At 48.7% G+C, this 14600-nt stretch overlaps 1 protein-coding gene across 6 annotated transcripts in view; it reads left to right on the plus strand.

Annotated features, from left to right (window-relative positions):
• The window catches only part of SEMA5B (semaphorin 5B), a 119739-nt gene extending 113990 nt beyond the window's left edge, over positions 1–5749 (plus strand). For 3 of the 6 annotated variants that reach the window (XM_003776152.5, XM_054551392.2, XM_054551396.2), the window contains exons 15-23: positions 1319–1462; positions 1639–1786; positions 1896–2121; positions 2263–2481; positions 2981–3151; positions 3254–3403; positions 3780–3824; positions 4268–4473; positions 4689–5749. In XM_003776152.5, coding sequence (XP_003776200.4) covers positions 1319–1462; positions 1639–1786; positions 1896–2121; positions 2263–2481; positions 2981–3151; positions 3254–3403; positions 3780–3824; positions 4268–4473; positions 4689–4847 — 1468 coding nt within the window. In that variant the 3' untranslated portion in view covers positions 4848–5749. Of the gene's footprint in view, positions 1–1318; positions 1463–1638; positions 1787–1895; positions 2122–2262; positions 2482–2980; positions 3152–3253; positions 3404–3724; positions 3825–4267; positions 4474–4688 lie in introns of those variants that run through there. The other 3 variants (XM_054551393.2, XM_054551394.2, XM_054551395.2) reach the window with 3 other exon arrangements.
• Positions 5750–14600: the final 8851 nt, after the last annotated feature.

The following is a 14600-nucleotide window of genomic DNA, read 5'->3' on the forward strand; positions in this document are numbered from 1 at the left end:
CACTTCAGGACTGTGCTGGGGACTAGATAGGTGTCTAATATCTGAGGCAGGAAACCTGAGCCCTGAGGGAGTTTCCACGCTAGTGAGAGAGAAGTTTCTATCTCTTGGTGACTCTTGATGCAAAGAGGAATGCTGAGCAGGCATGGAGGTCACTCCTAGACAAAAGCGAGCCTCAGTAAGTCTCATCCCAAACATGAGGAACAGCATGGGATGGTGGCAAGGCAAGCAAATCTAGTGCCAATCCCGGATTGCCACTGTCTCGAGGTGTGTCCGTGGCCTAGCCACCTAACCACCCTGAGCTTCTCTTAGTGAGGATTATAGTACCCACCCAAGATTTGTTGGGAGGGTTAAATGAGATAAGGTATATACAGAGCTTGCACAGTGCCTGGTACCTGGGGACTCCACAAAATAACTAAGCCATAATTTTAGACACTTTTTTTTTTTTTTGAGACAGCGTCTCACTCTGTTGCCCAGGCTGGAGTGAAGTGGTGTGATCATGGCTCACTGTAATCTCCTGCCTCAACCTCCTGATTAGCTGAGACTACAGGCGCCCACACCATACCCAGCTAATTTTTAAAATTTTTTTGTAGAAACAGGAGTCTCACTATATTGCCTAGGTTGGTCTCAAACTCCTGGCTTCAAGTGTTCCTCCCACCTCAGCCTCCCAAAGCTCTGGGATTACAGGCATAAGCCACCACACCAAGCCTTGGACACTCTTAAAAAAAACTATTTCATACACATTTATTAATGTAGCCCTCACAGCAACCTCATGGGGGTAGGAATACAATCACTATGATTACTTTAAAGTTAAGAGTACTATGAGGCACAGAAGGTTCTGGTAACTTGCTCAGGGTTTCAAAGCCAGCAAATGGTAGAGCCGAGATTTGAAAATTGGAGTCAGAGTAGGCATGAGTGAGCAGTGTCTGAGGCCAGAGTGTTGGTTTCAGTGCAAAGATTGGGACCAGCCAGGAAGGCTGAAAGGGAGGCTGCAGATTGGAAAGGGGACTAGGGCCTTCTTCTCTAAAGAGTCTGCCCTTTTGTCCCTTGTGAGATGGGGCCATGTCCTATCTCTACGTCCTTAGTCCTGAGCACAGCCTGATATATAGAAGAAGGCTCTCAATACATGTCTGAAGGAGGAATAACTGAACGGATGGATGAGCGAGTCTGCCTGAGATGACCTGTTTAGGAGAAGATATTTCTATGTCACTGTCCAGCCCTTTCTGACAGCAATAGAAAATACATCGGCCCAGAGACAGTCTAGATCTAAGAAGCTAGGGCTCAGAGGGGCATCTGTCTCTGTCCCCTCCCACCCCGCCAGGAATGGGGCGTGGACCCCGTGGTCATCGTGGGCGCTGTGCAGCACGTCCTGTGGCATCGGCTTCCAGGTCCGCCAGCGAAGTTGCAGCAACCCTGCTCCCCGCCACGGGGGCCGCATCTGCGTGGGCAAGAGCCGGGAAGAGCGGTGAGGGAGAACAGGCTTGCTCTGAAGTCCCAGACTTTCCCGGCCCCCCAGAAAGTGGCCTGGATTCTCCTCGTGATCCCGGGGACTCTCGTCCTTTCCGGTCTTGCACTCCCAGGGACCTCTCGTCAGGGAAGGGGGTACCCTTCCCTGGATTGACGCCTCTCCCCCGACCCCAGGTTCTGTAACGAGAACACGCCTTGCCCGGTGCCCATCTTCTGGGCTTCCTGGGGCTCCTGGAGCAAGTGCAGCAGCAACTGTGGAGGCGGCGTGCAGTCGCGGCGTCGGGCCTGCGAGAACGGCAACTCCTGCCTGGGCTGCGGCGTGGTGAGGGTTGGGGCCGTGGGCCAGAGGCGCGGTGTGGGGGACTGGAGCCGAGAGGAGGGCGGGCCTGGAGGCTGCGGGGCTCTAAAGCTGCCTCCGCCGCCTCCCGCAGGAGTTCAAGACGTGCAACCCCGAGGGCTGCCCCGAAGTGCGGCGCAACACCCCCTGGACGCCGTGGCTGCCGGTGAACGTGACGCAGGGCGGGGCGCGGCAGGAGCAGCGGTTCCGCTTCACCTGCCGCGCGCCCCTTGCAGACCCGCACGGCCTGCAATTTGGCAGGAGAAGGACCGAGACGAGGACCTGCCCCGCGGACGGCTCCGGCGCCTGCGACACCGACGGTACCGCCCCGCGCCCGGCGCCCCCCTCCTTCCTCTCTCCCAGCCCCGGAGCGGTGAGGGCGGGGGCGGGAGCCCCGGGGAGGCCCAGGCCGGGGTCGGGGTGGCCGGGCGCCCAGTCGCTGAGGCCTAGCCCCTCCGCAGCCCTGGTGGAGGACCTCCTGCGCAGCGGGAGCACCTCCCCGCACACGGTGAGCGGGGGATGGGCCGCCTGGGGCCCGTGGTCGTCCTGCTCCCGGGACTGCGAGCTGGGCTTCCGAGTCCGCAAGAGAACGTGCACTAACCCGGAGCCCCGCAACGGGGGCCTGCCCTGCGTGGGCGATGCTGCCGAGTACCAGGACTGCAACCCCCAGGCTTGCCCAGGTAACCCTGCACGGAAGGAATCCTTGGCCTAGGGAAACCCTGTCATCCTGGAGGCCCCCGTCCCCCGCCCCAGGCCTACCCAGGAACCCCAATGCCCAGGTGACCCCTTCTCCCTGCCAACTCTGTGCTAGGGACCCCCAGAGCAAATTTCTGCCCCGGCCATAGATGCAATGGCTACTTCGGTGGAGTAGGGCCTCAACTTATCCTCCCTGTCCCTTTTGTTTTCACCTTTCTTAGTGAGTTAGACAGGTAAGAAGCTTGATTGGAGGTCGAGTCGGTCTCTCTCCCTCCGGGTGTCTCTGCTGCTTCCGGCGTTTCCCTCACCTGCCGCATGGGGTGGGGGCACTCCCTAACAGTGGACTGTTGGGTGGCGGGTGGATCGGGTGGATGTTGAGGTCACTGTGGCTCAGGGCAGAGTGGTCTGGGCTGGTATGGGATGGAAGACCGTCTTGGGCCTTGCCTGTCCCTACAGCACCTCATACACCCCGTCCCCTTGCAGTTCGGGGTGCTTGGTCCTGCTGGACCTCATGGTCTCCATGCTCAGCTTCCTGTGGTGGGGGTCACTATCAACGCACACGTTCCTGCACCAGCCCCGCACCCTCCCCAGGTGAGGACATCTGTCTCGGGCTGCACACAGAGGAGGCACTATGTGCCACACAGGCCTGCCCAGGTACGAGGCATATCCCGCCAGGGCTGGGAAGCGCCATGGAGCCCTCTGATCCCCACCAGGGCGTCCCTGGGCAGTTAACCTCATCCTACCCACAATCCCCAGAAGGCTGGTCACCCTGGTCTGAGTGGAGTACGTGCACTGAGGACGGAGCCCAGAGCAGAAGCCGGCACTGTGAGGAGCTCCTCCCAGGGCCCAGCGCCTGTGCTGGAAACAGCAGCCAGAGCCGCCCCTGCCCCTACAGCGAGATTCCTGGTAGGTCCCCCTGCCAGCACCTGCACAGCAACCCTTCCCAGCCTGCACTCCCGACGTCCTTCTCCTTCTGAAGCTTGTGTCCTGGTGGGCAGCAGGGGGCACAGGATGAAGCATGGAGGGGGAAGGAGATGCCGAAAGAAAACTCCCATATTTGCCTCCATGCACACGTTTGGCGTTTGGGCCCTCCTCATCCGGTGGATGGGCTAGCCCTTCTCAGAGGTGGGGTCTGAGGAGAGAGGGAGGGGAATGAAGGCCCCCACGCCCAGTCCTACGGCTGAGCGTTGACCTAGAGGTCCTCCCAGGCTTACACCTACCCTGCAGGGCCCCCCTCCTCTCGTCTCTGCCCCTGACACCCTGTCCACTGGTCTTCCTGCAGTCATCCTGCCAGCCTCCAGCATGGAGGAGGCCATCAGCTGTGCAGGTAAAAGAAACCGGCCCTAACTTATGCTGCGGTCCTCCCAGCCCTCCGGCACCCCACTCCAAAGTCTGGACTCTTTCCACATCCTGCTCCAGACAGCCAAGCTTTGTTGGGGTCCCCACTGCTTTGAGATGGTGTGTAGGGTGGTCTGGGCAGTTCCCTCCATGCCCCCCAGCTAGGAGGCCATCATCAGTCTGTACCCAAGGAAGAGTCATCTGACTCTAGACCCTCTGGTTGCCACCTCTGACTTGAGCCACAGGGTACCTTGTGAAAGAGGTCCCCAGTGACAGCCTCCCCAGCCTCCCTGTTTCCTTTGGCTGTGGCCTCAGAGCCCTTTCCAGGATGCCTCAGAGCCTCCTGTTGCTATTTCTGCTCCCAGGGAGGAAGGCAGGAGTCTGTCCTCTTCACAGTGACCTTTATCTTACTACCTGCCTCTCTTCCCCCAGGGTTCAATCTCATCCACCTGGTGGCCACGGGCGTCTCCTGCTTCTTGGGCTCTGGGCTCCTGACCCTGGCAGTGTACCTGTCTTGCCAGCACTGCCAGCGTCAGTCCCAGGAGTCCACACTGGTCCATCCTGCCACCCCCAACCACTTGCACTACAAGGGCGGAGGCACCCCGAAGAATGAAAAGTACACACCCATGGAGTTCAAGGTGGGAGCCTTCTTGTAGAAGCAGAGGGCAGGGTGAAGAGCGCAGGGGTTCTGGCCCTCAGCTGGGCGGAACTGGGCAGTGGTGGTGTGAGCAGAGCACTGGCTCCACAGTCTGAGTGTTCTTTCACGGCTGGCTTCTGGACTCCTTGCCCTGGCCTGTTCCCTTCCCCTGTGTGTTCCCTCACCCCTGTCTCTGGTTCCTTCTTCCGCCCACAGACCCTGAACAAGAATAACTTGATCCCTGATGACAGAGCCAACTTCTACCCATTGCAGCAGACCAATGTGTACACGACTACCTACTACCCAAGCCCCCTGAACAAACACAGCTTCCGGCCCGAGGCCTCACCTGGACAACGGTGCTTCCCCAACAGCTGATACCGCCGTCCTGGGGACTTGGGCTTCTTGCCTTCGTAAGGCACAGAGCAGGTGGAGATGGGACAGTGGAGCCAGTTCGGTTTTCTCCCTCTGCACTAGGCCAAGAACTTGCTGCCTTGCCTGTGGGGGTCCCATCCGGCTTCAGAGAGCTCTGGCTGGCGTTGACCATGGGGGAAAGGGCTTGCTTCAGGCTGGCATATGGCCGCAGGTCCAGTTCAGCCCAGGTCTCTCATGGTTACCTTGCAACCCACTGTCACGCTGACACTATGCTGCCATGCCTGGGCTGTGGACCTACTGGGTATTTGAGGAATTGGAGAATGGAGATGGCAAGAGGGCAGGCTTTTAAGTTTGGGTTGGAGACAACTTCCTGTGGCCCCCACAAGCTGAGTCTGGCCTTCTCCAGCTGGCTCCAAAAAAGGCCTGTGCTATATCCTGATTATCTCTGAAAGTAATCAATCAAGTGGCTCCAGTAGCTCTGGATTTTCTGCCAGGGCTGGGCCATTGTGGTGCTGCCCCAGTGTGACATGGGACCAAGGCCAGCGCAGGTTATCCACCTCTGCCTGGAAGTCTATACTCTACCCAGGGCATCCCTCTGGTCAGAGGCAGTGAGTACTGGAAACTGGAGGCTGACCTGTGCTTAGAAGTCCTTTACTCTGGGCAGGTACAGGCCTCAGCCTTGCCCTCAATGCACGAAAGGTGGCCCAGGAGAGAGGATCAATGCCATAGGAGGCAGAAGTCTGGCCTCTGTGCCTCTATGGAGACTATCTTCCAGTTGCTGCTCAACAGAGTTGCTGGCTGAGACCTGCTTGGGAGTCTCTGCTGGCCCTTCATCTGTTCAGGAACACACACACACACACACACACACACACACACACACACACACACACACAATCACAATTTGCTGCAGCAACAAAAAAGACATTGGGCTGTGGCATTATTAATTAAAGATGATATCCAGTCTCCAAATGTCTCTGTGCATCTGTGCGTGGGCTCCTCTTGCATAGTCTAGGCAATCTGAGCAATGCACCAGGGTGGCAGATGGTCTCTCAAGGTGGAGGAAATGCCCCAAGTAGCCTTATCTTTAATAAATGATATCTTTCCATTTGTGGAATGGAAATACACATACAGTGTACACATACATTGCCCTATACCCTTTTTGGAAAAGATGTTGGGGATAAGCAAATTTACAAGTGGGGACATAAGGTACACCAAAGGCAACAAAACAGGAGAGAGTTCTGCCTGCTCCTTTAGCATCTCTTCCAGGCAACAGCTCCAGGGTGTGAGTCCAGTGGGAGAGTGTTGATGAGAATTATTTTATGAGATATTTATACTGCTGAGTTTAATAAAATCAAAATTGAGAAACAGGCAAATCTGTGAGGTGGGAGAAGACTAATATAGTTTTTGCTGGATTAAATAAAGATAACCTCAAAGCCTCAGCCCACCAAATCAATGCTGCCATTTTGGATGAGATTGACGGACATGTTAAATTTAGAGAGCAATTTCCTGACTTAATTGGCTGGATCAATTCTCCTAGGATTCCCAGCAGAATCTAATTGTAGGTCAGGCTGTAAAACCTGCCATCCTAGTGGTAGAGGAGGCGGAGGCTCTTGGGGAGTGGAGGGAGGAGTACTTGAAGCTTAAAGTTTCCTGGAAGCAAGGAGGAGGAAAGCACATGCCTGAGATCTTTCCTGCTTACCTGGGACAACTGGAATGGCTGTGTCATCAGCACAGTGGAGCCCCATCCGAGAGCTCAGGAAAAACGTGAGTACTTGGGATTCCTGACTGGTTCCTCTTAGCCCCATGTGTCTTGAGCTCATGGGGGCCTGCAGGGCATTTTATTTATTTATTTATTTTTATATATTTATTTTTGAGACAAAATCTTGCTCTGTCCCCCCGATTGGAGCACAGTGGTGCGAACTCAGCTTACTGTAACCTCTGCCTCCCAGGCTGAAGCGATCCTCCTACCTCAGCCTTTTGAGTAGCTGGGACTACAGGCATGTGCCACCATGCTTGTTTTTTTTTTGAGAGGTGAGGTTTCACCATGTTGCCCAGGCTGGTCTCGAACTCCTGGACTCAAGCAATCTGTCCCCCTCGGCCTCCCAAAGTGTTGGGATTATAGGCGTGAGCCACCGCACCCAGCCAGCAGGGTATTTTAGATCCTGGGGTCTCAGAGGCCCTTGAACCGGAGGGTCATTGACGTTTAAGAGTGTTCCAGGGCCCAGGGTGCCTGCTTCAGAAGGGCCCCTCATGGTGTGTTCAAGTGGAGGGACTAGGTAGGTCTGTAGGAAGTGGCCATGGAGACTTCCCAGGCAATGCCCACCTGCGTTGACTGCAGTGGCATCAGCAGAATGCCAATCCTTGAGTGCCAGGTCAACACACACACACACACACTCTGAATTCTCTTTACAAAAACGTGGCTTTGGAGGCATGACCATTCAGAATGCATGAAGGATCCACACTGCTCGCAGATGAGCCGGCAAAGTTGGTAAGGGCTATTAAGTAAACAACCCTGGCCCAGAGGTGAGGAACCCCAGGATGTGCTCCCTGACAAGGAGGGTGTGGGGATCTCTGACAGATGTCAGGGAGCTGAGGCGTGAACGGCAAGGGATTCTTCCTTGTCCCAGCTGGCTCAGCAGAAGTAAGGAAGATGCAGGAGTGGGTGCTCCAGGCTTTTTTGCACCCTTTTGTGTATAAATGACTTATTGAGTTTGTGTGCATTTTCTTATTAAAGTCATATGTGTTCATTGCAGAAAATTTAGAGGATACAGAAAACCAAAAAGATAATCACAGTTATACTAAAAACCAAGGCAGAGACTTAGGGATTTTAAATGGTGGTATAAAGACATTTATCCCCCTTTCTCTCAGAATCATCCCCAAAACAGAATAAAAAACAAACGTTCTGTCACTATTTTCAGTAAATCTAGGTTGTATGTATAACCCCAAGTCATGGTCCATGAAGACAGAAAGCAGATGGAGAAACCAGGCATCCAGTAGAATGGATGTGGGCCAAACTTAAGCATCCAAGTGATTTCAGAAAGAACCGGATACTGGAGAAACCAGGAATGAGAAAGGTGGGGTTAAGGTGGGGACTGAAAAGAGAGAGATTGGTTGCACATCTGTATGTAAGCTTCAGCTAGACTTTCAAATTGTCTTCACTCTCCACCCTTACAGCCTGTCACCACTCCTCTGTCTCCACAGGGGGCAGTAAGTATGTTCCCTTAAGACACTGAACCAGAGAAACCTTGGACTTGGGGACACCAGGCCCAGAGGTGGGTGTGTGGTAAGGGGTTGTCTGGACAGACTCTGGTTGTCAGTGGGATTCAGCCATTGCCTTTCCTAAGCTAACTCCAAGACTCTGACAGCCAGGCTTTTCCTCCCCCTCCTCTTCTTCCTCCTCCCCTTTTTCTTCCTCCTCCTCCCCAGGCAGAAGACTAGAAGATGATCCTTTGAAGAAATGAACTAACCCTACAAATTCTGAAATAAGCCAGCTGGTCATCATGCTATATAGTCCTAGAGCAAAGTACACTCGTTTGCAAACAGTACCCTGTACACAGAGCTTGCAGTTAGTTTTTAATGCATCCACACTGCTTGTAGATGAGGTGGCATAGTAAGCAAAAGCTGTTTGGTAACCAGCCCTGGCCCAGAGGTGAGGAATCTCAGAATGTGCTCCCTCACAAGGAGGGTGGTATGAATGGGCACATAAGGATCACAGACATCAGAGGAAAAGGTCCAACATGAAAGAGACACCAAAACAAAGAAACAGATAAAGTGGAACTCAGTGAAAACAGAGATAATACAGAGAGACCACTTCAAAGACACCATATTCTTCAGAAATGAGTGAAGATGCTATATGAAATAAACACAGGATGTGATTTTTAAAGGACATATTTAAGTTCATAGAAATTAAAAAATATGACAGCAAAAAAAATTAGCTAAAGGGCTTAATGAGACAAGAAATTTCCCAGAAAGTTGAACAAAAGACAAAGAGATAGAAAATAAGAGGGATGCTCTGGTTTCCCTTCAGAATGAATAAATCTTTTGCCTTTTACAAAGAAAAAAGAAAAAAAGAAAAGAAGAGGGAAAAGATAAGAAAACAAGAGGATCAGTCCAGGAAGTCTAACAGCTCATGAGAAAACTCAGAAGAGAAATATCAAAGAAAGAGTACAGGAAAATTTACCAGGACCAAAGAAGGAGGTCTCCAGATAAAAGGCCGCACTCAGTACCTAGTACCATAGATGAAAAAGATCTCCCCTGAGTCATATGACTTTTCAAAATACTAGGCTTCAAAACACTAGGCTTGAAAAGAACATTTCAACAACAGACCGAAAAAAAGGAATATGAAAGTCTCTTACCAACAAAATTTGAAGCTAGAATACAATGAAAATTGTACTTAAAATTTTTTGAGTAAAAATGATGTTCAGTTGTGAATTTTATATCCAGCCAAACTATGAGTCAGTCATATGAGAATAAAGACATTTAGACATGCAGAGTCTCAAAGAATATATCTCACATGTGCCTTGGTTTCACTAAAACAAGGAAGTAAACAAAGAAAATGTGCATCCAGAAGAAAGGGGACCTAACACAGGAAGAGGGTGAAGAGGGGCCGAAGCCAGGAAGCAGTCCTAGTGGGCAACCAATTCAGATTGGTATTGGAGGATGGTAGGCACCCAGCAGGATCCAGGAGAAAATGGAACTGATAGGTTATGTGGCAGGTTTGTATGGAAAGTTGTATGAAGATTTATTTTATAAAACTACTGGGGGTGGGTTGTAGAAAGGCTTAAATTTGCATTCAAAGAAAACTAAGCAAATATAGAGAGGCTTTTTTGGTTCTTGTTGCATAGTTTATTTAAGCTTTTTTTCTTTTTTGTCAAATAAAACACAGGTACAGAAAATCATAAAAAAGCAAGTATAGCTTAGTGAATGTAGGGCAAACACCTTTGTAACAACAATCCAGGTCAAGAAATAGAGCTTTTACAGCCAGCCCAGAATCCCTTTCTTTGTCCCATCCCTGTTACATCCCCTTCCTTCCAAAAACGAGATCATTATTAGCACCAGGAAAGGAAAAAAAAAGAACACAAGGAAGGGAAATATAATCCTTGTTTACCATTTGGTTCAACCATGATCATATTGATAATTATCACAGTAACTGAAACACTGTATATGGACTTAATCATAACTTTTTAATATATATTACAATTTTTAATCATGCAGGATGCAACACCAGAGGGACAAGCCTTTGAGCTTTTTGGTCCCAACTGAATGTTGGGGTAAATATTGGAAGGGAAATAAATAACTTCTTGTTTTCCCCTGATTATAACCATGGTACATGTTCATTAAAGAAGTTTTGGAAAATAAAAAGAAAAGCTTATTAAAAAGAAAAATACAGATGCCCTAAAATCCAACCAGGAGACAACCATCATTTCAATATGCTCTTTTTCCAGGCATTTTTCTATGGCTCTGTGCAGATTTGAGAGTGTTTCATAAAATTAAGATATTCTATGTGGATGGTTTTTATTCTGATTTTAAGACAAAACATTATATCATTATTTTCCTACATTGTTAAAAATTCTCTTGGGAGGCTGAGGCAGGCGGATCACCTGCGGTCAGGAGTTCAAGACCAGCCTGGCCCACATGGTAAAACCCCGCCTCTACTAAAGGTATAAAAAAAACATAGCCGGGCGTGATGGTGGGTGCCTGTAATCCCAGCTACTTGGGAGGCTAAGCCAGGAGAATTGCTTGAACCCAGGAGGCGGAGGTTGCAGTGAGCTGACACGGTGCCACTGCACTCCAGCCTGGGTGACAGAGTGAGATTCCATCTCAAAAAAAAAAAAAAAAAATTCTCCCTAGAGCCTTAGGATCCCTTTCAGTGGCTGCCCTAGGATGGGGTCAGGGAGGGAGAGAGGGCTTTGTTTGCAGGGCTCCACAGGTAAAAATGTACCCCACCCCACCGCTTCAATAAGAGAAAGTTCAATTTTTATATATTTTATTTGTTTATGCCACTAAGATTTACTTTGGAAAATGTTTGCATAATGGTTGAAAAATCCTAACTTTCTGTTATATAAGTTCTATTTCTATTACATAGAATTATCCATTCTATGACATACATTTTATTCTGTATTATGTAAATGTACCATTCTATTACACAAATGTATCATAATTTATTTTAACCACTCTCATTTGTTTCAAAATTTCTTTTACCAACAAATACTATTACGAACCTCCTTCTATTATACATATTCCTATGTCCTTAGGATAAATTTCCAGAAGTGAAGGTTTGCAGGTAGCAAGTACTCATCAGTGTTAGCCCTTAGGGTTAGTAACCATGAAATGAGAACACATGCTGGCGGGAGTGTAACATACCAATCCCCTGAAGAGAATTTTGGCCACAGAAGTAGCTGTGTGCCTTAGGCTGGGCCATCTGGGGAAATCAGACACCCTGAACCCATCATCCTCACACAGGAACCTGGGAATATGTCTTCCTTGGAGAGCCAACTGGACGAGCCTTGCCTCTGAGACTTGCAGCATTCCAAAAGGGGATCTTCCAGAGGAGGAGAGACACCCCGCCATTTCTATCAAACAATGTGTCAGTCACCTGGGTCCAGCATTTCAGGAGCTCCACAGGAAGGAGTCTTTTAACTGGAGGTCCACCAGGCCTGTGCTCACTGGGGCCCCAGGCTCCTCCCCGGGCCCAGCTGTTCTAAGCCAGCCTGGCCTGCCACTCAGACCACTCCACGGCCCCCAGCTGCACTGCTAGGTCACCCTGACGACTCACTGAGAACCCTGCAGGCCAGCCCCAAACACGCTACTCTGGAAAAGCCTCACTCCTCATCCTGAGCTGCCAACAGGGCACTCACTTAGTCCTTGGGGGCTGGGCCTCTAATTCTGTAGCTGTGCTGACTGGAGGAGGCTCAGGCTTTAGAGTCTGGAATGTGAACTCTGAAGTTTGTGGGAAAATTTATCCCTACCCATAAGGTCCTTCCACCAATCATCCTCCAATCACCCTAAAAGGGAGATGTTTCCCTAGGTTTACACCCCAGTTTCCAGGGCTGGTAGGATACAGGACCTCCACCGTACTTGGACATTCCTAATCAGCTCTGCCCAGCACTGAGCACTCTCAAAAACAGAGGGTCCACTTCCCCCACCACCCCTGATAAATCTCCCTTCCGAGATTCCTAGGGTTGTAGGCTCCAAAGATCTCACAGTACAAAAGGATATCCAATAAAAACCGAATCTCCCATTCTTGATTCCTAGGCCCCAAGATCTCGTTCCATGAGGCACCTAGAGGTAGATCAGGGACACAGACACATATATGTATGTTTGTCATGTGTGTACATAAAATGCACCAAAAGTCGGCTTTGGCCTTGATATTCAGTAGAAATCTTTGAATTGGCCTTCAACCTCAGCTTTTGGAAGTCTCAGTAGCTGAATGCCTACCTCAATATTATTTCTAATACCACTGAGAGTTTGTGCTTAATCTACAGTCATTGTTACACAGGTTATCACTGTATCTTTTTTTTTTTTTTTTTTTTGAGATTGGGTTTTGCTCTGTTGCCCAGGCTGGAGTGCAGTGGTGTGATCATGACTCATTGCAGCCTCAGCCTCCAGGGCTCAGGCAATCTTCCTACCTCAGCCACCCAAGTAGCTGAGACTACAGGCGCATGCCACCATGCCTGGCTAATTTTTAAAAATTTTTGTAGAGATGGAGTCCCACTATGTTTCCCAGGCTGCTGTCAAACTCCTGGGTTCACACCATCTTCCCACTTTGGCTCCCAGAGTGCTAGGATTACAGGTGTGAGCCACTGCACCTGGTCTATCATTATATCTAATCAGCATATCAACATTAGTAATATGCACGAGGCATACCATTTAGATTTATTAATAGATGATACTCACTATGAATATCAAATGAGTCTTGAAGTGAAATGAAAGTCTCTTTTATGCTTCATATGTTAAAATTCTCAGTCATTTGAACTGTATATATTTATTATTATAAGATTAAAAGGCCACAATAATTAATGTTTCACATAATGATGGTGAAAGCTGCTAATTTTATGTTCAAAAACAATTAAGCACTTTTAAATAGCAAATAAATTGAGAAAAAGACTGAGAATTAAAAAGAATATTGAGAGAGAATGTTAGTGAGATAACTTTAGGAAGAACATTATCATCTCTGTGAGCCAGTGAATGTTAAACAATTTTCAATAATACCAGTCAGAATAATAGATATTTGATTAAGTCATAACTCTAGTATTTGTCTAGTTTGGTGCATATCTCACACTCATTATGGTAAATAAAATCACCTTTAACAATTATGTTTGATTTTTGATATTTAATTCCATTTAGGTTATGAGTCTTTCAGGAATAAATTCTATTTGGGAATTCACATCTTATGAAAATGAATTTTTAAAAAAAGAATGTTAGCTTTTCTACCTCAACATTCCATAAGCAGAAAAAAATTGCAAAGGCATGTACAATATCCATGACAAATCACCTTTGATTCAGACATAACAAGGGACATAAAGAGAATGAAGAAAAGAAAAAAAGTACAGGAAAATGTAACATCCGAAAAATACCTGGCTTCTCTCCCATTCTCAGTGGAAAGTGAGCATCTATTTCTTATGACAAAACTGCAGTGAAGGCCAGGTGCAGTGGCTCACGCCTGTAATCCCAGCACTTTGGGAGGCTGAGGCAGGTTATCACCTGAGATCAGGAGTTCGAGACTAGCCCAGCCAACATGGTGAAACCCCATCTCTACTAAAAATACAAAATATTAGCTGGGCGTGGTGGTGAGTGCCTGTAATCCTAGCTACTTGGGAGGCTGAGGCAGGAGAATTGCTTGAACCCAGGAGGTGGAGGTTGCAGTGAGTCGAGATCTCGCCATTGCACTCCAGCCTGGGTGACAAGAGCAAAGCTCTGTCTCAAAAACAACAACAACAAAAACAACAAGAACTGCAGTGACGTGATCACAGAGCCGTTTTGCAGCTGATCATGCTGAGTGATTACTGTTCTTGCACCATAAGGTCAAACTTAGAATCTGACCATTAGCAAAATTATAAGAATAATTACATTCTCTGGGATGAAAGTTCAGGTTAATTCTTGCATCCCAGGAACTTCATTCTGAGATGGAAATATTTGGTTTTGACCCCAACTTTAACCCAATATTGATTTTAGCATTTGCCCAAGTGTGTGTTCTGGGCAACACATGGGCTCACCTGTACACACTATTCTGCACCAGCTTTCCCACGTAACAATCTGTCATCCAGAGTATTCCATGTCTGTCTTTTCCCTAACAATTGCCACCAGCATTTATTTAACCAAACCCCTAATGGTGAATTTTTAGGATATTTTCAATCTTTTGTTACAATGTTGCAAATACTTTTTTCTTTTTTTTATGAGACAAGCTCTCATTCTGTCACCCAGGCTGGAGTGCAGTGGTGCAATCATGACTCACTGCAACCTCTGCCTCTGCCTTCCAGGCTCAAGTGATCCTCCCACCTCAGCCTCCTGAGTAGCTGGGACTACAGGTGCATGCCATCACGTCCAGCTAGTTTTTTATATTTTTTGTGGAGACGAAGTTTCACTATGTTGCCCAGGTTGGTCTCAAACTCCTGGACTCAAGTGATCCACCTGCCTCGGCCTCCCAGATTGCTGGGATTACAGGCGAATACTATCCTTATATATATACAGCTATAATGGCAGAATGAATTCTGAAAAAATAGAATTACTCAAAGAGTATACATATTTTTAAATTTT

Source organism: Pongo abelii, chromosome 2 (assembly GCF_028885655.2).
Source record: "Pongo abelii isolate AG06213 chromosome 2, NHGRI_mPonAbe1-v2.0_pri, whole genome shotgun sequence".
Classification (NCBI taxonomy): Eukaryota; Metazoa; Chordata; class Mammalia; order Primates; family Hominidae; genus Pongo; species Pongo abelii.